We start from the raw sequence: 22,193 nt of genomic DNA, 5'->3' as shown, positions 1-22,193 counted from the left end.
GACAACCATACAAAATTAAATTAAAATAAAATGTACTGTACGAAAGATAGGATTTTCAAAAAAAAATTCACCCCATTGACTTCCACTGGCATAAACGCTAACAAATTCTATTCCAGGTGTGGGTATAATTTCTGGACGACTGAAGGGACTTCCAGTTCATGACGAATCAGACAGGCTTCTATTGAACTCAAACGTCCCCTATAAATTCACAACGTCAACACCACCAATAACCATGACCCATTCCATTATGCCCAAACGTTTTTATTAAAACATGTGTGAGCTGCAGGTTGTACCATGGGAGAGCATCGCTGGACAAAAAGTGAACACCCTCTCGCGCACATCTCTCTTTTCATGAGACACACCTACAGCGTAAAGAGAGAAATAAACACTGGCACGTCTCTCTTTTCAACAGACACACCTACAGTAAAGAGAGAAATAAACACTGGCACATCTCTCTTTTCAACAGACACACCTACAGTAAAGAGAGAAATAAACACTAGTGGCACGTCTCTCTTTTCAACAGACACACCTACAGTAAAGAGAGAAATAAACACTGGCACATCTCTCTTTTCATGAGACACACCTACAGTAAAGAGAGAAATAAACACTGGCACATCTCTCTTTTCAACAGACACACCTACAGTAAAGAGAGAAATAAACACTGGCACATCTCTCTTTTCAACAGACACACCTACAGTAAAGAGAGAAATAAACACTGGCACGTCTCTCTTTTCAACAGACACACCTACAGTAAAGAGATAAATAAACACTGGCACGTCTCTCTTTTCAACAGACACCTACAGTAAAGAGAGAAATAAACACTGGCACGTCTCTCTTTTCAACAGACACCTACAGTAAAGAGAGAAATAAACACTGGCACGTCTCTCTTTTCAACAGACACATCTACAGTAAAGAGAGAAATAAACACTGGCACGTCTCTCTTTTCAACAGACACACCTACAGTAAAGAGATAAATAAACACTGGCACATCTCTCTTTTCAACAGACACACCTACAGTAAAGAGAGAAATAAACACTAGTGGCACGTCTCTCTTTTCAACAGACACACCTACAGTAAAGAGAGAAATAAACACTGGCACGTCTCTCTTTTCAACAGACACACCTACAGTAAAGAGAGAAATAAACACTGGCACATCTCTCTTTTCAACAGACACACCTACAGTAAAGAGAGAAATAAACACTGGCACGTCTCTCTTTTCAACAGACACATCTACAGTAAAGAGAGAAATAAACACTAGTGGCACATCTCTCTTTTCAACAGACACACCTACAGTAAAGAGATAAATAAACACTGGCACGTCTCTCTTTTCAACAGACACACCTACAGTAAAGAGATAAATAAACACTGGCACGTCTCTCTTTTCAACAGACACATCTACAGTAAAGAGATAAATAAACACTGGCACGTCTCTCTTTTCAACAGACACACCTACAGTAAAGAGATAAATAAACACTGGCACGTCTCTCTTTTCAACAGACACACCTACAGTAAAGAGAGAAATAAACACTGGCACGTCTCTCTTTTCAACAGACACACCTACAGTAAAGAGAGAAATAAACACTAGTGGCACGTCTCTCTTTTCAACAGACACATCTACAGTAAAGAGATAAATAAACACTGGCACGTCTCTCTTTTCAACAGACACACCTACAGTAAAGATATAAACACCAACATGGCTCCATTCAAACACTCGGATATTCCTGGTTTGGAATCCGCCAAAATGCTGTTTTCAGCTGTGTGTCAAAAATAACATTGGAAAGAATTAAGGGCGGTGGCTGGACGGCTCCTAATGCCTGGTGTGGCAGAAACAGAATTGGCAGAGGAGACCATGTCTACATCCATAGACTTTGTACAAAAAAAGGGAACATATTTTCTCCCCCAAATATGGTGGTTCCCAGGGTCCACTGCCCACTCACACCACTTCTCTTGATAAATGGATAGGAATGGTCCTAAAAGTAGCTGGTAGAATAGACAAAAGTAACAAAAGCTAAAATAAATTACCCAAAGAATTAACTGATGGATAGTGTCAATTCCCTACCCTGTTTATATTGTCTATACACATAAACGCAATCAAGACTCCCAAATATATCTCTCCCAAATAATGACCCATAATTGACCTTAGCACCCTAGAGGCTCTTACCCAGGAAGGCGTCCACCAGGCAGCTGACCCCCCTCATGGCCCTGAAGAAGATCTGGGGCAGCTGCTTGAGGCAGGGGTGCAGCACCACCTCATGGGGGATGCCGCTGGAGTTGAGGAACTGTTCCTGGAACTTGGGAGTGGTGCTCACCACCGCCGGGTTGCTCAGATCCACAGGGTTGCTATGGAAAACCACAGGGAACAGTGAAACTGGAATCAATACAATCATGGAACTCTGTACTGGCTGATACTTAAAAAAAAGGAAAAAGCATGGTATGCTTTTACCAAAACCTTTTCCACTATGACTTGTTTACTAGATTCAGCAATAAGATGCCAATGGAGAAATGGTCATTCTAAACTCTATACATGTATATATGTATATATATACATATATATACTCTATAAATATCTGCAAGCAAAATATCATAATATATTTCTGTATGGACCCCCCCCCCCCCCGCCGCCCCCCCCCCCCCCCCCATCCCTACTAGAAAAGTATTGTGACGATGAATGAACACAGTTCTGTCATAACATGAGGACAAAGAATAGTATCAGAGTGACTCACATGTTACACCGGCACTCTGAATACTACCCCCGTACACCATCTCCCCAGGACAGGTGAACAAAGGAGGCCTCTTATGTATCCAGGTTAGTTTGCCGTCGACTGGAGTCTCGGTGAAATTACATACTATTGTACTGCGGGTGTTGTGTACCTGAGCATGTGCAGGAAGCGATACCAGGTCTGTGCCACACAGTCACTGTCCATCTCCACCGGGATCAAGTGGGCGTCCTCGTCGGGGACTTTGAAGGGGGGGAAAGACGGCCCGTGGGTGAACCGCAACAGTCTGGACCAAAACAAGGACACATGCCTCAGAAAGCGCATTTCCTGTGAGCCGCCACTGGGGGCAGAGTGGCTTTGATTGATTGATTGAAAAGTTTATTAACAGATTGCAGAATGGGTACAGTACAGTACAGCTCAATACATACAATTGTTAAGGGGATGCAGACCAGAGAAAGACTTTCGACTTGTTTACATCAGGGTCCCCCATTTTCAATTCATCATAACATATATGACATACATGACATACAGATAGACAGTACTGCTACATCTATACATTTATGACATATCAGATTTGCAAATACAGTACTGTTTGTGATACAAAAGTGTCCAGAAAAGGAGTGTATATACATTTGGCATAGAAACTGTACATTGGAGGAGGTTGGTTGGGTGGGGTGGGGTTGGGTGGGTTGGGTGAGGGCTGTACATTGGAGGTGGGGGGGGGGGGGTGGGGGGGGTTGGGAAGGGGACACACACACATTTTACACTGTACATTGGAATATTGACAAAGCCTTACTTGGTCATTTACTGTACAACTAGGTTAGGACATTTGTAGGGGCCAGTTTCGAATTGCAGTCTCACGTAGGTGTTTTTTGAGAGTGTTTTTGAAGGTGGGTAGTGATTCACATTCCTTTACAGCTTTAGGCAGGGCGTTCCACATTGATGTGGCATAATTGCGAAACGTGTTTAGTCCCTTGTTTGATCCGAATCTGGGTTTTACATGATTTGTGGAGCTCCCTCTGGTGTTGTGATCGTGGTATTCACTGACCTTTGGGAAGTATTTTGACATGTACATGGGTACCTTGGTCGCGTAGTGTATCTTGTAGACCAGGCCCATTGCAAGTTGCTGTACTCTGTCGTCTACTCTAAGCCATCCTAGGTTGTCAAAGTGGGCAGGGGTGAGGTGGGTTCTAGGAGTCAGGTCAAGTAGTAGTCTGACTAGCTTGTTTTGAGATGTTTGTAATTTGTTTTTTAGTGCCTTTGAGGTGCTTTGGTACCATGAGGTGCAAGCATAGTCGTAGTACCCTTGAATGAGTGCTCCTGCTAGAGTCTTCAGGGTATTCTTGTTTACCAGAGCGGAGATCCGGTACAAGAATCGCGTTCGTTGGTTGACTTTTTTTTATTACATTGGATGCCATTTTGTCACAGGAAAGATTAGCCTCTAGGATGGAACCCAGGTAGGTAATTTCATCTTTCCTTGTGATAATATTGTCACCCACTGTAACCGAGAAGCCGTCGGTCTTGCTGAGTTTGTTATTTGAACCGAAGAGAATGGACTCTGTTTTGCCCATGTGTAATGATAGTTTGTTGTCGGCGAGCCATATGCAGATTTTGCCTAGTTCCGAGCTGAGGGCTTTTTCAACCTGTAACTTGTTCTTGTCAGAGACCAGCAGGGCTGAGTCGTCCGCAAACAGGAACAAGTTGCAGTCACAAGCTGACGACATGTCATTTGCATAAATTAGGAATAGTAGCGGTCCTAGTATGCTTCCTTGTGGAACACCACAGCTCACTGTGAGGGGGGGGGATAGTGTACCGTTTACTTCCACCATCTGTTCCCTCCCCTCCAGGTAGGATTGTATCCAGCTCACTGATAAACTATCAAAACCAATTGCTTTTAGCTTGTCAATCAGAATGGTGTGATTGACAGTGTCGAAGGCCTTTTGTAGGTCCAGCATGACCATGCCGCAGTATTTGCCCGCGTCCACCTCTTGTTTGATGTGGTCGTTCAAGTAGAGAAGGCATGTGTCAGTGGAGTGGGATGTTCTGAAGCCAGATTGGAATTCGTAGATTAGATTTTTTTCCGCGAGGTACTTTTCGATCTGTTCGTATACTATTTTTTCCATGACTTTCGAGATGGATGTAAGGATAGAAACAGGGCTAACAGTGAGTGAGTGAGTTACTCACCAGTAAGAGACGCTGCGTCACATCTAAACAGATACAGTATTTCCCCTACTATAGGCATAGAGGGGCCGCCCACGTATGAGGAGCAAAGCAGGTCACAAGTTGTATCGTCCTTTACAAAACAATTCTACCCATTGCATCCACAACATTACATCCCAGTAGCGCTCCTTCAAACTATAATGGGTGCTCATCGGAGCACATATGTCCGTGGCATGCTATAGTGCAGGGGTCTCAAACTCGCGGCCCGCGGGCCAATTGCCGCCCGCTGGATGATATTTTGTCATCACAAACACTGGCATTTAAAGGGTACAAATAAAAAAAGTCCTGCACCAGAATGCAGGAAATGAAGTCTTTGTAACACAGAATCTCCTGGTGGGGGACCCCCAGACCCCCTGCTTAAAAAGTGGCCTGACTGGGGCTATATTTCGCACTATATTTCCTGACCTGAATGATTTCCCCAGTCTGGCCCTGGTTAAAAGCCTCCAATGCTTATTAGTGTGTGTGCGTTTGAACGTTTGCATGTTTCAACCATACATTTCCATAAAAATTTAAAAAAATACTTGAAACCCTTTTTGTGTGGAATATTTGATGCGGCCCAGCCTCACCCAGACTCTACCTACAGCGGCCCCCAGGTAAATTGAGTTTGAGACACCTGCATAGTGGGTCATAAATAGTTGATAAAATAACTTTAAAAAACACCAGTGAGAGGGAGGTGCCGACTTGGTAACCCTGTGATATGCTAGCTCTAATTGCCTATCTATTTACACAATGGGTGGGGATTAGGGGCCATGTGGTGGGATATGTAGCATCGGCATCAATACCTGGAGCTTTCAAGGGACGGTCTAGCGGGGTAAGAATCCACAGCCTTTGCAGGGCTCTTCCATGTGTGAATTGTGAAACTTGCCATATTGGTGATTGTTGTACGTCTCCCTGGATCAGACAGGCTGCTATAAAACTGTGATCATTTAACCCCCCTCTGTGTGTTACGTATGTATCCTGACCTGGAGGTGAGGGCGCAGGCCACGCGGCTCCACTGCTCCACCACAGGGGGGTGGTGTCTCCAGTTGGCCAGCATCTCCCTGGCCGTCTTCCAGTAGGGCGGAGTAGGGAAGCAGCGGGCACAGGCCAGCAACCACACCTCAAACAGCACCGCCATCAGCTTCTCTGCCAACTTCTCTGCCACCCCGACTGGGCACAGAGAGGGAATTATACAAGTCAATAAATCATCATGTATCATCCGTCTAGTGTACAGTATTAAGAGGTAATGGTTAGGTTGAAGGGCATGTAAATGGCATACAGAATGACTCTTCTCTAGGCTCTGCCCACTCATAGTCGATTAATTTATTCTGCATGATTGCATGTGGAAAACTAAAATTGTACAGATTTGTCAATATCGACTAATCAATTAGTCGACAAATCCTGCATTAGACGGCTGAGAATTGATTTTGTTCAAGGACAGCTCAACATTCCTCACAATGTATTCAGTCACTGCTGTCTCACTGGAAACTAAAGAGTGCACAGAAGGAAGTGGAGCTGAATCACATGGTGGAGCAGCTCTAATCAGATCCCAGCCATCGACTGAACCCTGACTCAACTCAGTAAACAAGCCAGCAGGTGGACATAGTTTGCATTTGTACATGACGACACACTGATATAACGTTAGATCTCAAATCTGATTGGAAGGGTGGGGTGGAAAAAAAACACATACAGAACCACTGGCCCTTGTCTGTAAAATCAGACATTGAAGTGGGGTGGCAAACAGTTAACATGTGTTCTCCAACTGATTCAACTTTGTTTATCCAGAGAGCAACCTCTAGTCTACAGTAGGGCTGCTCGACAATTACTCGTTGACTTTGGAAACATGCATTTATTTAGCCTGCGGCTGTCTGTTGTCAGTCTGTCTAAGCCTGCGGCTGTCTGTTGTCAGTAGCCTACTTGTACGTGAGGGTGTTGCCTTTAGATGTATAAGATAAAATAAAAGAGAAGATATTCCTTTATTGACCCCCTTGGGGAAATTCGGGCATCATAGCAGCATGGGGGAGGGGGGGTACAGCTGGGGGGGGGGGGTAACTGTACATTGGATTATCGACAACCTTACTTGGTCCCAAGAAGAGGGTCTTGTGTATTATTGGGTTAGGACATTTACAGGGGCCAGTTTCGGATTGCAGTCTCCCGTAAGTGTATCTTGTAGACCAGGCCCATTGCAAGTTGCTGTACTCTGTCGTCTACTCTAAGCCATCCTAGGTTGTCAAAGTGGGCAGGGGTGAGGTGGGTTCTAGGAGTAAGGTCAAGCAGTAGTCTGAGGTTTGTAATTTTGTTTTAGCGCCTTTGAGGTGCTTTGGTACCATGAGGTGCAAGCATAGTCGTAGTACCCTTGAATGAGTGCTCCTGCCAGAGTCTTCAGGGTATTCTTGTTTACCAGAGAGACACTTAACCCCTAATTGCTCCCGATGTGCAGGTTGGCACCTTGCATGGTTGCCTCTGCCATCGGTGTGTGAGTGAATGGGTAAAATGTGAGGAACAAATTGTAAAGCACTTTGGATAAAAGCGCAATATAAATGCAGCCATTTACCAATTAAAAGTAAAGCTATGAGTAAGAGTAAAACTATGAGTAAAAGTAAAGCTATGAGTAAAAGTAAAGCTATGAGTAAGAGTAAAACTATGAGTAAAAGTAAAGCTATGAGTAAAAGTAAAACTATGAGTAAGGGTACAGCTATGAGTAAAAGTAAAGCTCTTGTATCTGGGGTGGTATGCCCGGGAGACAGCAATGTATCAAAACCGTTGTGAAAATGTTGAAGCAAAGGCTCCATTGTACCAAAGGTGCTTCCTCACTTGCAGGGAATACTCAGCAGGTGACAACATTTTGCTGTAGTAGTACTACTATCTTTTTTGTGAAGCTCAGGCAAACTTTTGAGCGTTTGCTGCAGTCAGCCGTGGTCCAGTAAGTAAGCAAAGAGTTATTGATCACATGCTTTGCTGACGCCGTCGTCTAAGCAGTGATATGAAGTTTGGTCTCAGCAGCAGCTCCTGGCAGACGATGTTTATGCTCAATGAGGAGCGCAGACTGAAACATGCTGTAGTTAGCAGACATGTAAACAACACCTGGGCTATAATCATGGGACTAGCGTTGGTGTACTTAAGTCAATAAAAAAGCAATTGGTCAGTTACAACTTGTACAGAACACAGCAGCATGCATGCTGACAAAGACAAGATGGAGAAGCACATATTACACCAATTTTAAAGTCGATTTTAAAGTAGTTTTAGGGTAGATTTTAAGATCCTTTTATTGTTTTTTTTTTTTTAAATCATTATGTGGCAATGCACCTGCCTATTTATCTGAAATGCTTTTTAGGTATGTGCCCGGCAGAACATTTAGATCCTCCTAACTGGTCTCCTAACTGGTCCACAGGCTAGAACAACAAGGCCTGGAGAAGCAGCGTTCAGCCATTATGGTCCTATAGCCTTTGGAACCGCCTGCTGGAGGATCTACAGCAGGGGTGTCAAACTCATTTTCACAGAGGGCCACATCAGCATTATGGTTGCCCTCAAAGGGCCAAAGACCGTATAAATGTTAATGTAATGTAAAATAAATGTAGCTACACATTTACATATTGTTAAACATGGTGTTTCTGTATTTATTACTTGTTCAAGTTATACATATTGCATATTCATTTGCATAAATGTAAAAATATATGTTAGCTTATGTTATTTTAACAAATAATTTTAGTTTATCAGAACCCCATATTACTCCACCAATCAATGATCAAACCATTCAAGTAAATAACAAAGAAGAATATCATCAAATACAAGCTATGACATTAAGTTTGTTCAAAACCTTTTTGTCACAGTCAAGAGGGGCAGAACTAACAACTGTGAGCTGCAAAGAACACGTGGGACAGATGTAGCAGATGTTACAAAAACAAATGTTCAACATACATGTATGTGTAAGAATGTGTAATAACTAAGGCTGTCAAAGTTAAAGCTTTATTAACGCATTAACCCACAATTATTTTAACACTGGTATTTTTTAACCCAATATTAATGTAAAAAAAAAAAAAAAAAAATATTATTATTTGTTTGTTTCTTGCCTTTTTTATTATTTTAATCATTCTTTGCTATTATTTTCTGTGAAGCACATAAAGTTGCACTTAGGGCTGACCCCTATTAGTCGAATAGTCGACTAATCGATAGAAAGGAGCCGTAGTCGACTGCCAACCTCTTAGTCAAATACAAAAATAATAATAATAATAAATTTATTTTAATTTTTTTTTATCATTCTTTCCAAAAGAAAGGAGGCCTAGAAGCGTGGCTAACGCTAATGGCACGCATACCAGAGGCTAACTGCCTAAGAAAACAGGCACAGAGGCACTGAAAGAGGATTTCACCCATCTAATGAACACACTAGACTAGACAAATATCAAGATGTATCCATCAGTGGACCAATTGCATGCTTTAGCAGAGGACAAGAAGCCTTCCGTCAGACATTAAGCACCCCCACAGCCCAAATGGAATGATAATTATATATTTTTTTTAAGTACTTTTTTTCAATTTTTTTTTTTCATAGTCGACTAATAGTCGACTATCGGCAAATTTCGGCCAATCATAGTCGACTATCCAAATCCTTAGTCGGGGACAGCCCTTGCACTGTATGAAATGTGCTATATGAATAAAGTTTGATTGATTGATTGAATGAATAATCTAAATCTATAGACCTTGGTTGAACCCAGAATTGTAGGTTTGTGTGTGTGTATGTGTGTATGTGTGTGTGTGTGTGTGTAGGGGGCTTGCCTCCTATAGTGGGTGGGGCCAGTAGTGTGTCGTTGACACGTAGGAGGAAGAGCAGCAGCACCTCCCAGGTCTCCCTCACCATGGAGACAGACTCTCTTGCCAACTTCTGGACTGCAGTCAGAACCTGCTGACACAGCCTGATGTGGTTCGGAGTGTGCTGCTCAGGCCTGGAGCGCATGGGGGGGAATTCATTGATTAATATATTTCATCATTTAAAAAGTGATATCCTTCTGAAAGCAAGATTCTAGCACTTATTTCAAAGAACTACCAAGGATAAGAGTCGGACAAGAAGATAGATACCAATTTTGTGCGTTCAGTAGGAAGCTAGCCTAGCTTAACACAAACAACCTAGGATGGCTTAGAGTAGACGACAGAGTACAGCAACTTGCAATGGGCCTGGTCTACAAGATACACTACACGACCAAGGTACCCATGTACATGTCAAAATACTTCCCAAAGGTCAGTGAATACCACGATCACAACACCAGAGGGAGCTCCACAAATCATGTTAAACCCAGATTCGGCTCAAACAAGGGACTAAACACGTTTCGCAATTATGCCACATCAATGTGGAACGCCCTACCCAAAGCTGTAAAGGAATGTAAATCACTACCCACTTTCAAAAACACTCTGAAAGAACACCTACGGGAGACTGCAATTCAAAACTGGCCCCTACAAATGACCTAACCCAGTTGTACAGTAAATGACCAAGTATGGCTTTGTCAGTATTCCAATGTACAGTGTACCATACTAGGTAAATGACTGTACATTGGAGGGGGTTGGGTTAGGATATTTACAGGGGCCAGTGTTGAATTGCAGTCTCCCGTAGGTGTCCCTTGAGAGAGGTTTTGAAAGTGGGTAGTGATCCACATTCCTTTACAGCTTTGGGTAGTGCGTTCCACATTGATGTGGCATAATTGCGAAACGTGTTTAGTCCATAATGTTGGCGTGTTCCTTTAACAGATGATTTCAACAGTGTCAGCAGTGGCAACAATAAAAACACTATAGACCTGGAGAGTCACATGATAATTCTAAGACCTGACTGTATATGGTTATGGACACAGTTTTGCCTATGGTCTTTACCATAGGAGTTTCTCATGGTAGCTGGGTTTATATAGTTCAAAAACCAAAACAGTCAAAAGAACAACAGACAGAATACACTATTGGAACTATATACTTGTGATTACCTGTGTTACATAGGTAGGTTGGCCATTACTATTGTATTTATAATAACATGTTAAACATCAGGTTAGTATAGGTAAGACTTTCTATATTTATATACAGTATGGTGCTGTGTTCACTTTTTAGTAATCCCCCTTTCCGTTTCCCCTTCTCAGGTACCGCCTGCCCCATCCTGTAGAGTCTCCTGAATGCCCTGTGATGACTACAGCTGAGGGCCAAACCTGAGATCCCACACACATTCATTATTTTATGCCATTGTTGTGGGACTGTGTGTTCGGTTGGTTCACACTGCTATTCTTAGTAGCTTTATTGTGTTCTTACTGGTGTATTTACCATGTAAGTTTGATTGCGTCTTGTGACAATCTTATTATTAGTAGCCTTGCTTTGTCTTGCTGGTTTTGATTACCAGGTAAGTTTGATTGTGTCCTGTGACACTTCTATTCTCAGTAGCCTTGTTGTATCTTGCTGGTTCATTTACCATGTAAGTTTGATTGTGTCCTGTGACACTTGGGTTACTTTTGTATTTGTTTGGTGTTTACCCTTTGCCTTGTGTTGTTTGTCTTATTGTATATCCCCATTTGTTCTCCCTTCCATTATGCCAAGTTATGCGTTTATGGGTTCCATTCCCCTTGTATTTAATCACGTTTATGTAATAAATACTATATACTTTGGAAAACGTTTCGAGTTACTCCTTCCTCCTGCCGGGACTTGTGTTGAAACGTTCACAACAACCCTTTCAGAGGTATAGTTGAACCTGTACATGTGTGATAGATCTATATCATAAGTATCAACCTATGTGACACCTGACTCAATGTTTTTCAATGCCGTACTTTTCATGTTTTGGACACAATTGTTCATGCCGATCAATGAGAACAAAGATGGTGGTGAATGGCGTGATAGCGAGATAGCAAACGAGTATTTCAAGGGATACCAGAATCAGAAGGTGTACTCTTGTGACTGGTCAAAGGTTGGCAAGGATTATGGGTATTGTAATAGTTACCATGTAAACGGGTAAAGATTATGATATTAAACATATTTTCAAAAAGATTAAAGTTAAAACATTTACATTAGTTGGTTGTAACAGTAAAGTAATTAAATAATCACAGTGGAAATTCACTCCCAAGTCTATATTAATCTATGGGACCAATCGCAATCATGACTGGAACACTATGAATGAACAACACACCATCACTATTCACTACCCAACACATTTCCTGTAAGCAGCTACTTTAGAACACTGTGAATCACATAGTGGTGCATCTGAAAACGCTCAGTCAGAAGTCATTCAGAACACTGAGACATACATTAATGATACAATATGTTACACAGAATCAGGAAGAAAAACATGCCATTGCAGCACATATCTACAGCCCATGACCTCGCATACAATGACTCAATATTACACAATCCTCCTACTACTGATCCAGTTCCCCAATACAGGACCTGAAAGTGAGAACTGGGAAGAGGGAGGGAGAGAGAGAGAGAGAGAGAGAGAGAGAGAGAGAGAGAGAGAGAGAGAGAGAGAGAGAGAGAGAGAGAGAGAGAGAAAGCAAAGGAGAGGGGGGGGGGAGAAAGAAAGAAGGGGGGGGGAGAGAGGAAGAAAGAGAGGGTATGGATGAGAGAGGAAAAAAAGTGTACAAGAGACTAGGAGAGCAAACATTGAGTGACATCAGGGAAAAATGAGATAAGAGAGCGAGATATGAGAAGCATAGCTGTCAACATTGGGATTTGAAAAAACTGGATATTTCACCACGCCCCCTTCCCTGCCCCCTCCCAATGTAGTCTCCTCCCCCTCGTATGTATATTATATATACGGTATATATTATTGTCTGCACTGCGCAGCCGTGGAATCGCGAGGCCATAGATTTAGAATAGATAGAAAGGGCACATTGTGTTGTATCATAATTAATTTGTTGAATACAATAGGATTTTTATAACGTTGACACAAATTAAAGAATATTTACACTAAGTTCTCTTTTACCTCTTATTTAATTCATTCATTAATTTAATTGTAGGCACAGTTTATATTGTACATAGTCCTGTGTGTTGTATATTGTGTCCTATGTTACTTTTGTGTTTATTGTCTCTTTCTATATACACCGTGGGAAGGGGGGCACGTAATTGAATTTTTCTGTATGTCTTGCACAAATTGAAAATGACAAAGTTGACTTTGACTTTTAACATGTGTCTATAGTGTCAGACACTAATTGTAGTGTTAAAAACGGATACTGCTGTAATATAAAGTGAAATTCTACCATGCCTCAATGTATCAACTTTAAACATACACTAAATGTTAATGTTAGAAATGTTAATTTCCATTATTTCCACCATGTGCAACATTTCCTAAGAACAGCAATGTCCATTCTATCAACTCCAAATCTGTGCTATGAGCTCAATTCTCCCGGTGCATGCAGAAGTAGAATTGCTGTCTTGTTTTGGATGAATGAGTAGAAATGAAAAACGGAAATCTTCTTTTATTAACACTTTGGGTGCCGGGAGCCGTCTTTAGACGTCTTTGCTGGCCATGCTAAAGTTGCCGGGGGACGCTGTACGTCGTCTTTATATCAATATTTCTAAAATCTGCGATCGGATTCATAATGTCCCTCCGCTGGCCTGAGATCCACCAGCAGGACCCACTGAGCTCTCTGGCGGTTCAGGAGCGCCATCTGGTGGCCGATCGGCGCAAGCGCTTAACAGGAAGCGCACTAGAGGTTTTGCTAGACGTCCGTATTGCTTCCGGCCACTCAGTACATGTCCCGTGACTCTAGCTCGTCACTCTACATAGCGATCGATTGCCAATAACTCGATAAACAACATGATTTGGACGTATATACCATTATACAAGCTGGAGATGGACCGGGTAATAATATATCCCATAATGATAAAATGTCTACTCGACGATGATCGCCCAACGGCGCGCGGAGACTGGGGTGAGTTTCAGCGTGTAACGTTACCGTCTTCGATAATAACTGATATTATCAACATTTGACCCACATTAGATGATTGGTATAACGCTGCCCACGGAATTATAAACGCCCCCTCGCCCATCCGGTCAACATCAGATGACGTGTAGTAACTTCTAGAAGTACGTCTAGTTGGAATTTTTTATATCGCGCTGATTGCCATCAAACTGTATTTCATCATCAATATAATGCATTTGGGGCTATATATCACGTTCTGGAGAAAGCTGCAGAAAGAGATGAAAACATACTTATACATTAGACCATACTTTACTATGAATATGTGAATGAAAAAGTTTAACGTTGCTACACAATGAACAATACATATATGACATTGAATGGGCCCTAATAATGGCAATCTAGCAATATAATTTAAAAAGTTATAGCCCTGCAAAGAAGGGGACTTTCTCCATAGACAAATAGCGCTGGCAATCTATGGTATATCATTAATTTAACCTTAGGCAACCAAAGTGTTAAAGTAGTTTTGACATGTGATATAGATAAAGATATTGTTTCATTGTGTATTGATTAACTTTTGCTCTTCATTACTTTACAAAAGTTATACTGGCGCAGTCTAATACAGCAATGGATTATGGGTAAATGCAACGTTAAAGCAGTGCCAATGTAAGACTGACTTTACATTAAACGAATGACAATAATATAGTATAAAGTAGGGTATTATTTGGACTAAAGAATGGCGTTGTCTCACCCTACTCGCATGTTGAGGGAGAGTACCATACATTATACACTGAGAAACCATGGCCGAGAGTGAGCTCTCCGGGAACAACCCCACTTTGCCGGTATCGCTTCTCTGCCTAAACTCCAAAAAGAAGAGAAGAAGAGAAAGAAGCTTCTCTGCCTAAAGTAGTAAGAGTTGGGGAGAAGAGGGATGGTGGGTGCAAAGGGGTAATAGCTGGAATACCAATCGAGGTTAGTATGGAGCAGTTGGTGGGAAATTTAAAGAGAGACACATGCAATGGGAATGTTAAAAATGCTGAAAGGATGAAAAGAGGAGCAGAGAAGAAAGAGACTGAGACTATTGTGATTCAATTTGAAGATGAGGATGTTCCAAAGGAGATATTTTTAGGATATAGTGTATAGGGTTAGGTTAGGGAGTTTGTACCGAAGCCACTGAGGTGCTATAACTGCCAAGAGTTTGGGCATATAGCCAAGTCGTGTAGAAAGAGGAAAATATGTGCTAGATGTAGCGGGGAGCATGATTATGGGGAATGTGGAGTGGGAGTGGAGCCAAAGTGCTGTAATTGTGGTAAGGAGCATAATGTTGCGTATTGGGGTTGTGAAGTGATGAAACGAGAGGTGGTGGTTCAACAGGTGAAAATGAAAGGCAAAATCTCATATGCAGAGGCAGCTAGGATGGCAGGACAGGAAAAGCAAGATAAGGAACAGGGGTTTAAAAAAGGGGAATCGTCAGTAAATGTAGTACAGGAGGATAAAGAGAGGGTGTGGGAGGAGAAGATAAAGATTAATGCAACAGCTATGGTTAAGAGTAAAATGGACAGGATCAAGTTAATTGTTACGGTGGCAGTAGAGCACATGGGCATGAAGGGTCTGACATGGGAGGAAGTAGTAAGCGAGTTGAATAAGGGGAGTGTGAGTAATCAAGAAGTCCAGAGTCAGGCCACAGGAGGCGAAGCCTGTCTCACAGAGGGGGACTCAGTCAGGAGGAAGCAGCATTAGCTGCACTCCATGATAGTGAACGCAAAATGGACATTGTAGGAGGTAAAGGGTACCAGAAGATGGCGGTATTGCAACGTTAAAACAGGGATTAAAGCAAAAAAGATTCTCCTGACTGCTTTTTTTCAGGCAAAGTCATATTCTTATTTTAACCTCCACTGTATTTTTTTTTTAATAGCGTTAGCGTTTTAAGGGAGCCTACTTGTAGAGCCTACTGTCCTGACTGACTATAGACCCTACTGTTGTGGTTGTTGTGCCAGGCTCAGGGAGGCTGTGTGCTGGAGAGCGTGAATGCAAGTCTTGTGGCTAGCTTCTGATTGATGGCGAGATAGCACCCTTTTCCCATTACTATGAACTAAACTAGAGATGTTCCGATACCATTTTTCCCTTCCCGATCCCATTCCGATACCTAAGCTTTGGGTATCGGCCGATACTGATCCGATACCAGTGCATACATTAAAAAAATTATAATACAAATTATAAAAAACTTAATTTTTCTTTTTTTTACAGCTACTGTTTTATACTGTTTTTTTAGTAATAACTATAAAGTAATGGTATTTATTCAACAACAGGTGATTGTATAGATTAGTATTCGTATCTTTAATTGACAACTATCTCAATGAGTTCACCCACGGAATGGTTGTTGGGACATTGATTCCGCACGGACGTTATATGTTGTTGCACTCCAGAAGGCTCCGGTAACTTCAGTTAGTAGTAGAGGCTCTGTTGTGATTTTTGCACAATAAATATTCAACATTCTCTTTTGAGACTCCGGCTCAGACTCTTATCATTTGGCACTAAAAGCTAAACATTGTCACCGATATGGCTGTCCGCAACATGTCATTAATTGTGTGCGAGAGATCGATCAGTTAGCCACGTTAGCGTGAGCTAGGTTAACAAGGCTAGGTTAACAAGGCAATATAACGTTACTGGTGAAAAAGTGATTTACCTTGGAATACTCCTGTGCCAACTTGCTGTACTTTGCTTGCAGGTCTGCAGCCATTATTGCTGGATTATGAATAGCCCCAACTTTAGCCAAGGTAACGTTAAAGCTAAAACTAGCTTTTCGGTTAGCTGTTCAGCTAATGCTAATAACACCAGCAAGCGAACCCATCAGAGCTCCCCGTCAACACCCCTCTCTCGGGACGATGGCATTTAAGAAAGTATCTGCTGTTAAAATGACAAACAGCATTGACACTTTAATTCACGGTCGATTAAAAACACGTTTGTTTTATAATGCTCACTCAGCAGACCGCAGTGTTGTTGATAAATTACGTTATATGGTATCGGAGCGCAGAATTAGAGGGTAATCCTGTCTCTCGGGTCGTTGAGTGACAATGACTGCTTGGTGCGGCCGCACCGCGATAGAAAAGAAAAAGCCCTTTTTCATGATATTTGGCGCCTCCGATTGGCTCAATTTTGTTTCAATCTGTATGCATCTACAAATCATATTATACCAGGTAGCCAATTCCGTCAGACTGCGAATCAAATTGACGGAAATCCGTCTGGAGACAACGCTTTAATGCCTGCGTTAAGACCACATCAAGCTAGAGAAGGTTGTGCCAACCGCAAATAAAAATCAAAAAGAAGATGAAGAAGAAGCTTCTCTGCCTTTTGTAGGTAGGTAGTTGTAGAATGTAATACATTTCGCGCTAAACCCCTCCTTTATCCGGTCGCTGTTCTTCTTCTTCGGGTCGCAACCGTCTTCCGGTCTGACTTCCTGTGCTAACATTCTAATCTACACTGCTGCCACCTGTCGTCACGGAGGGGAATTGCAGCCATTTTGTAAAGAAAATTAAAAAAGGGAGAAATACGGGAACGGGATGACGGCGGGAAGGAAGGTTGAAATACGGGACAATCCCGGGAAAACGGGATGGTTGACAGGTATGATGAGAAGACTACAAAGGAGAGAGAATAGGATGAGAGCGGAAAGGAAGAATGGGGGAGAGACATTGTCATGAAGGGACGGCTGGAGGATGCAAAAAGATCAGCAAGACAGAAACGATAGTGAGGAACAAAGCAAACGCAAAAAGCACGATCAAAACTGAGAAGAATAGAATCAGTAGTTAAAAGTCACAAGAAAGACAATGACAGCAGAAAGGAAGACAATACAGACAGAGTAACTAAGGCTTTGTACACATTTGTGTAATTAAAAAAGACTTTCAACTAGGGATGTCCCGATCCGATCACGTGATCGGGCCGATCACGTGATTTTCCGAAGATCGGGATCGGCAAAAAAAAATCTGGATTTTTTTTTAATTAAATTTATTTTATTATTCAACAAACATGACAATGTTCACCTTTTTTTTTTATCCACTTTTTCTCCCATTTTCTATATTTTCTCCCATCCCAATTTCGTATCATCCAATTCAACCCTCCCCCGTAACAAACGCTGTTTCTTGCCTCCCACAAGCCAGCTGCAATGTGGACTAAGTCATACATAGCACAAGTCCCCTCCGGTACTTGAGGTAACAGCAGTCGCATCTTTTCACCTGCGCAGCTCGATCTCTCAGTGGCGAGGAGTAACGCGTGGGAGGCTCACACTGCCCCCGACACTTCCTGATTCTACTGTGCAGGCGCACCAACCGACCTGTAGGAGTCGCTGTCCACAACGCCCGATCCCCACCCATCAGTTTCCCACCCCCTAATACGGCCAATGTGTATTAGTATGAACGACCAGCTAAACTGAAAGCAATGTGGAGCGCTGGGCTCGAACAGGCGAGCCCAGCGTCTCAGCATTCGTGGCGAGCGCCTTGCCCACTACGCCACGTAGCCGCCCTACCATGTTCACATCTTAAACTCATACTGAGGCCTTAGTTTTGGTTTTAAATTGCATATCATCATTCATTTATTTATTGTCACACAGAGCAGAAGAATTTTGCCAAAACAAACCAATAGTATCCAGCTGCAGAACGGCAGACCAGCCACACTCAGACCCAAACGCATTTCCTTTGATTTAATTATACATCAAATGATTTATGTCAAGGATTGCAATGCCTCGCTTGAATGAAGTTAACTTTTCACCTGAATAACGTCAACATTCAGGGTGAATGTAATGTGAGAAATTCGGATTTAAAAAATATATATATTAAAAAAAAAAAATTGGATCAGATCGGGAAAGATCGGTATCGGTAGATACTCAAAATCACATGATCAGGATCGGATCGGGAGCAAAAAAATGTGATCGGGACATCCCTACTTTCAACACTTATCAGCTGATACAATGTCGAGTCTTTTTGAATCACACGGATCAACTTTTTCGACTCAGCACCTTGAAGAGAGATATGCGTGTGTATACTCTGACTATTTGTACCCATTAAAAAAATTAAGGGTTTTGGTTTTAGAGTCTTTGTTTAGTAGGGGTGAAACAGTTCACAAAACCCACAGTTCAGCTCATATCACAGATTTGGAGTCATGGTTCAGTACAGTTCAGAGGGGCTGGAAATAACTTAGCTAATTCCAATAGTATTTGGTTATTGTTTTTGTGTTCATTCTAGGTGGCTGTTATAAGCAGCAGTTATCAGTGTCTGCAGCAGTTAGTTTTGTCTCCCTCCGGTGTAATAAATAGACTGCATTTATATAGTGCTTTTATATAATAGGCAGGTTAACTCAATACACACAATTGTTAAGGGGATGCAGACCAGAGAAAGACCTTCGTCTTGTTTACATCAGGGTACCCCATTTTCAATTCATCATAACATATATTACATACATGACATACAGATAGACAGTACTGCTACATCTATGACGTACCAAATTTACAAATACAGTACCGTTTGTGATACAAAAAGAGTAAAAAAAAATAAATAAATAGAGTATATACATTTGACGAAGAAACTGTACATTGGAGGGGGTGGGGGGGGGGTTGGGTAGGAGGGGTGGGGACTGTACATTGGATTATCGACGAAACCTTACTTGGTCCCAAGAAGAGGTTCTCGTGTATTACTGGGTTAGGAGGACATTTACTGTACATTGGAGGGGGTTGGGTTAGGACATTTACAGGGGCCAGTTTCAAATTGCAGTCTCTCGTAGGTGCTCCTTGAGTGGTTTTAAAAGTGAGTAGTGATTCACATTCCTTTACAGCTGTGGGTAGGGCGTTCCACATTGATGTGGCATAATTGCGAAACGTGTTTAGTCCCTTGTTTGAGCCGAATCTGGGTTTAACATGATTTGTGGAACTCCCTCTGGTGTTGTGGTCATGGTATTCACTGACCTTTGGGAAGTATTTTGACATGTACATGGGTACCTTGGTCGTGTAGTGTATCTTGTAGACCAGGCCCATTGCAAGTAGCTGTACTCTGTCGTCTACTCTAAGCCATCCTAAGTTGTCAAAGTGGCCAGGGGTGAGGTGGGTTCTAGGAGTAAGGTCAAGCAGTAGTCTGACCAGTTTGTTTTGGGATGTTTGTCATTTAGTTTTTAGGGCCTTTGAGGTGCTTTGGTACCATAAAGTGCAAGCATAGTCGTAGTACCCTTGAATGAGTGCTCCTGCCAGAGTCTTTAGGGTATTCTTGTTTACCAGAGAGGAGATCTGGTACAAGAATCTAGTTCGTTGGTTGACTTTTTTTTATTACCTTCGATGCCATTTTGTCACAGGAAAGATTTGCCTCTAGGATGGAACCTAGGTATGTAATTTCATCTTTCCTTGTGACAATATTGTCACCCACTGTAACTGAGAAGCCGTCGGCCTTGCTGAGTTTGTGTGCTTTACCTCGGTACGAAGACATTGTAGAGGTGTTTGAGGATGGTCTGGACGTACAAGTTGGGTTCCTTGACCACAGGCTGAGGCATGGAGTCTCTGGGCGCTACCAGGGCCATCATCCAGTCTGTGTAGACGTCCACGCACAGCTTGACCGTGTCCCCCTCTAGGGGAAGGGTTAGGCCGTAACACAGCACTTCCATGGTCCACTTCACCTAGGAAACAAATACACATTACTAACACTGCTTGACCATGTCCCCTCTCTAGGGGAAGGGTTAGTCCATGACATCTCCATGGTCCACTTAACTTAGGAACCAAAAACACATTACTAAACCATTTGTCTATGTGTGCATGTTGAGTTATTGATTTAGCGAACTATATGACATAGGAAGCTGTAAAAGAAGCTTGTTGCTTGGGCTTCCTTCGTTCCACAGCATGATAGACCACAAGATGTCCCTGTAACCCTAAGTCTAACACCAATGAAGAAGGTAATTGTCTGGCTCTTTGGACGGTAACAGATTAATCACATTGACTACAACACAACACAACACAGATCATGTATAGTAGCTATAGTATAGTGGGCTTGTATCTCTGCAAGGGTCCTCACCTCCCTGTCCGTCTTCAGAAAGTTCTCCGTGGCCACAGGGCTGACCGCGGTTCCCAGGGGTTTGACCACAGCGTTGGCCACCTCCATGCCCACCCCGCCAGGGTAGGTGTGCAGGACGCTCAGGTGGCCCTGGTCACTCTGCACCACTAGGTGCAGCGACCGCCAGTCCGAGTACATGCTGCTGGTGTCTGCTGTGCCCACTACTCACACCGCCGGCCTCCACCTGCAGACACACACACAGAACAGTTTGTCGAGCTTGTCTTTTAATAATAATAACACATGATCAAAGCAATGAATGGGCAACATTGCATTGTACCAAATGCTACTGTAGCTGACTGGTTGTCTTTGGCAGATGGGCAACTTTCATGCCAGGGCGATAAACACAACCCAGAAACACCGCTTGAAATGACAACGCGAACGATATCAAGTTAACGACAACAGCCAACTAGTTATAAAGGTGGTTAACGTTGGGATCGTCGCATCTTCCCGGCGTTAGCAAATTACGTTAGTTAACGGTAGCTTCTTCTGCTAACTGGCTTCTATGTTGCCAGAGCGATTAACTTGAACGTTAGCTCCCTAATCGTTGCCAAACACTGGCACAAGGATGAACGAGAAGCGAGGCTAATCACGAGACGTTTGAGCTAGCAGCGAGTGTTAACATTTGTAGGTAACGCGAGCTAACGTCCATGTAGCGGCTGGAGCGTTTCTGCCTTGTTAGCTAAGCTGGCTGTCATTTATGATGAAGCTAACATTAGCTAGCTCGCTAAGAAGCTGCTAGCTGACGTTATGTCGCTAGCTAAATAGGATTTGTGTGTAATTTACCTGGAACGACTGAAATTGTTGTCATAACACTAGACAGGTACTCGAGGATTCTTGATTCCTAATAATCCCAATTGTATCATAACACAGCATCCATCTTCGCAATTGCAAGGGTTGGATGTTGCAGCTCGTATGACTGCGAGTCTGTATAGGTTACAGTAGATCTAGCCGTGTGGCGGGGGAGGGCGGCGCCCCCCAGTGGGGTGTTGTGGGACCTACACCAGAGACGCCAGATCACACGGGGTCATCGGCGTTTGAGTGGGAGTCGTCAGTTGCCAAGAAGAAAAGAGGCAAGTCGCCATAATTTTTTATAAATGATAAACGCCATGTAATCTAGCATCTGGGGATTAGATTCAATTCCATATTTAACTGTCTTTTGGGTGTAAATTGTTTGCCACATGCCTGGGTTTGTTTAGTGGAAGGCAGCCCATGGCCCCTAAGAACATAGGTCCCCAGGCTTGTTTACTCAGCTAGAAAAATGGAGGCATCTCCTAAAACCAAAGAACCCCAAGAAACCCTGTGAAAGTTTCCCCCTGCCTGTAAAAATG

The 22,193-nt window shown here is 42.6% G+C and overlaps 1 protein-coding gene across 12 annotated transcripts in view; it reads right to left on the bottom strand.

Moving 5' to 3' along the window:
- Positions 1 to 21,784, bottom strand: part of ralgapb (Ral GTPase activating protein non-catalytic subunit beta) — a 62,471-nt gene extending 40,687 nt beyond the window's left edge. For 7 of the 12 annotated variants that reach the window (XM_084333310.1, XM_084333315.1, XM_084333317.1 and 4 more), the window contains exons 1-8: positions 21,649 to 21,784; positions 20,827 to 21,049; positions 20,232 to 20,434; positions 9,687 to 9,853; positions 5,900 to 6,086; positions 2,872 to 3,003; positions 2,162 to 2,340; positions 294 to 362 (exon numbers count right to left, since the gene is read on the bottom strand). In XM_084333310.1, coding sequence (XP_084189436.1) covers positions 294 to 362; positions 2,162 to 2,340; positions 2,872 to 3,003; positions 5,900 to 6,086; positions 9,687 to 9,853; positions 20,232 to 20,434; positions 20,827 to 21,003 — 1,114 coding nt within the window. In that variant the 5' untranslated portion in view covers positions 21,004 to 21,049; positions 21,649 to 21,784. The remainder of the gene's footprint in view (positions 1 to 293; positions 363 to 2,161; positions 2,341 to 2,871; positions 3,004 to 5,899; positions 6,087 to 9,686; positions 9,854 to 20,231; positions 20,435 to 20,826; positions 21,050 to 21,648) is intronic. The other 5 variants (XM_084333318.1, XM_084333321.1, XM_084333311.1 and 2 more) reach the window with 1 other exon arrangement.
- Between the last annotated feature and the right edge of the window lie 409 nt (positions 21,785 to 22,193).

The sequence above is a fragment of the Notolepis coatsorum genome (genome assembly GCF_963971535.1).
Source record: "Notolepis coatsorum genome assembly, chromosome: 17".
Taxonomy (NCBI): Eukaryota; Metazoa; Chordata; class Actinopteri; order Aulopiformes; family Paralepididae; genus Notolepis; species Notolepis coatsorum.
Note: the sequence above shows the minus strand (reverse complement) of the source record. Positions and strands in the feature narration are given on the sequence as shown.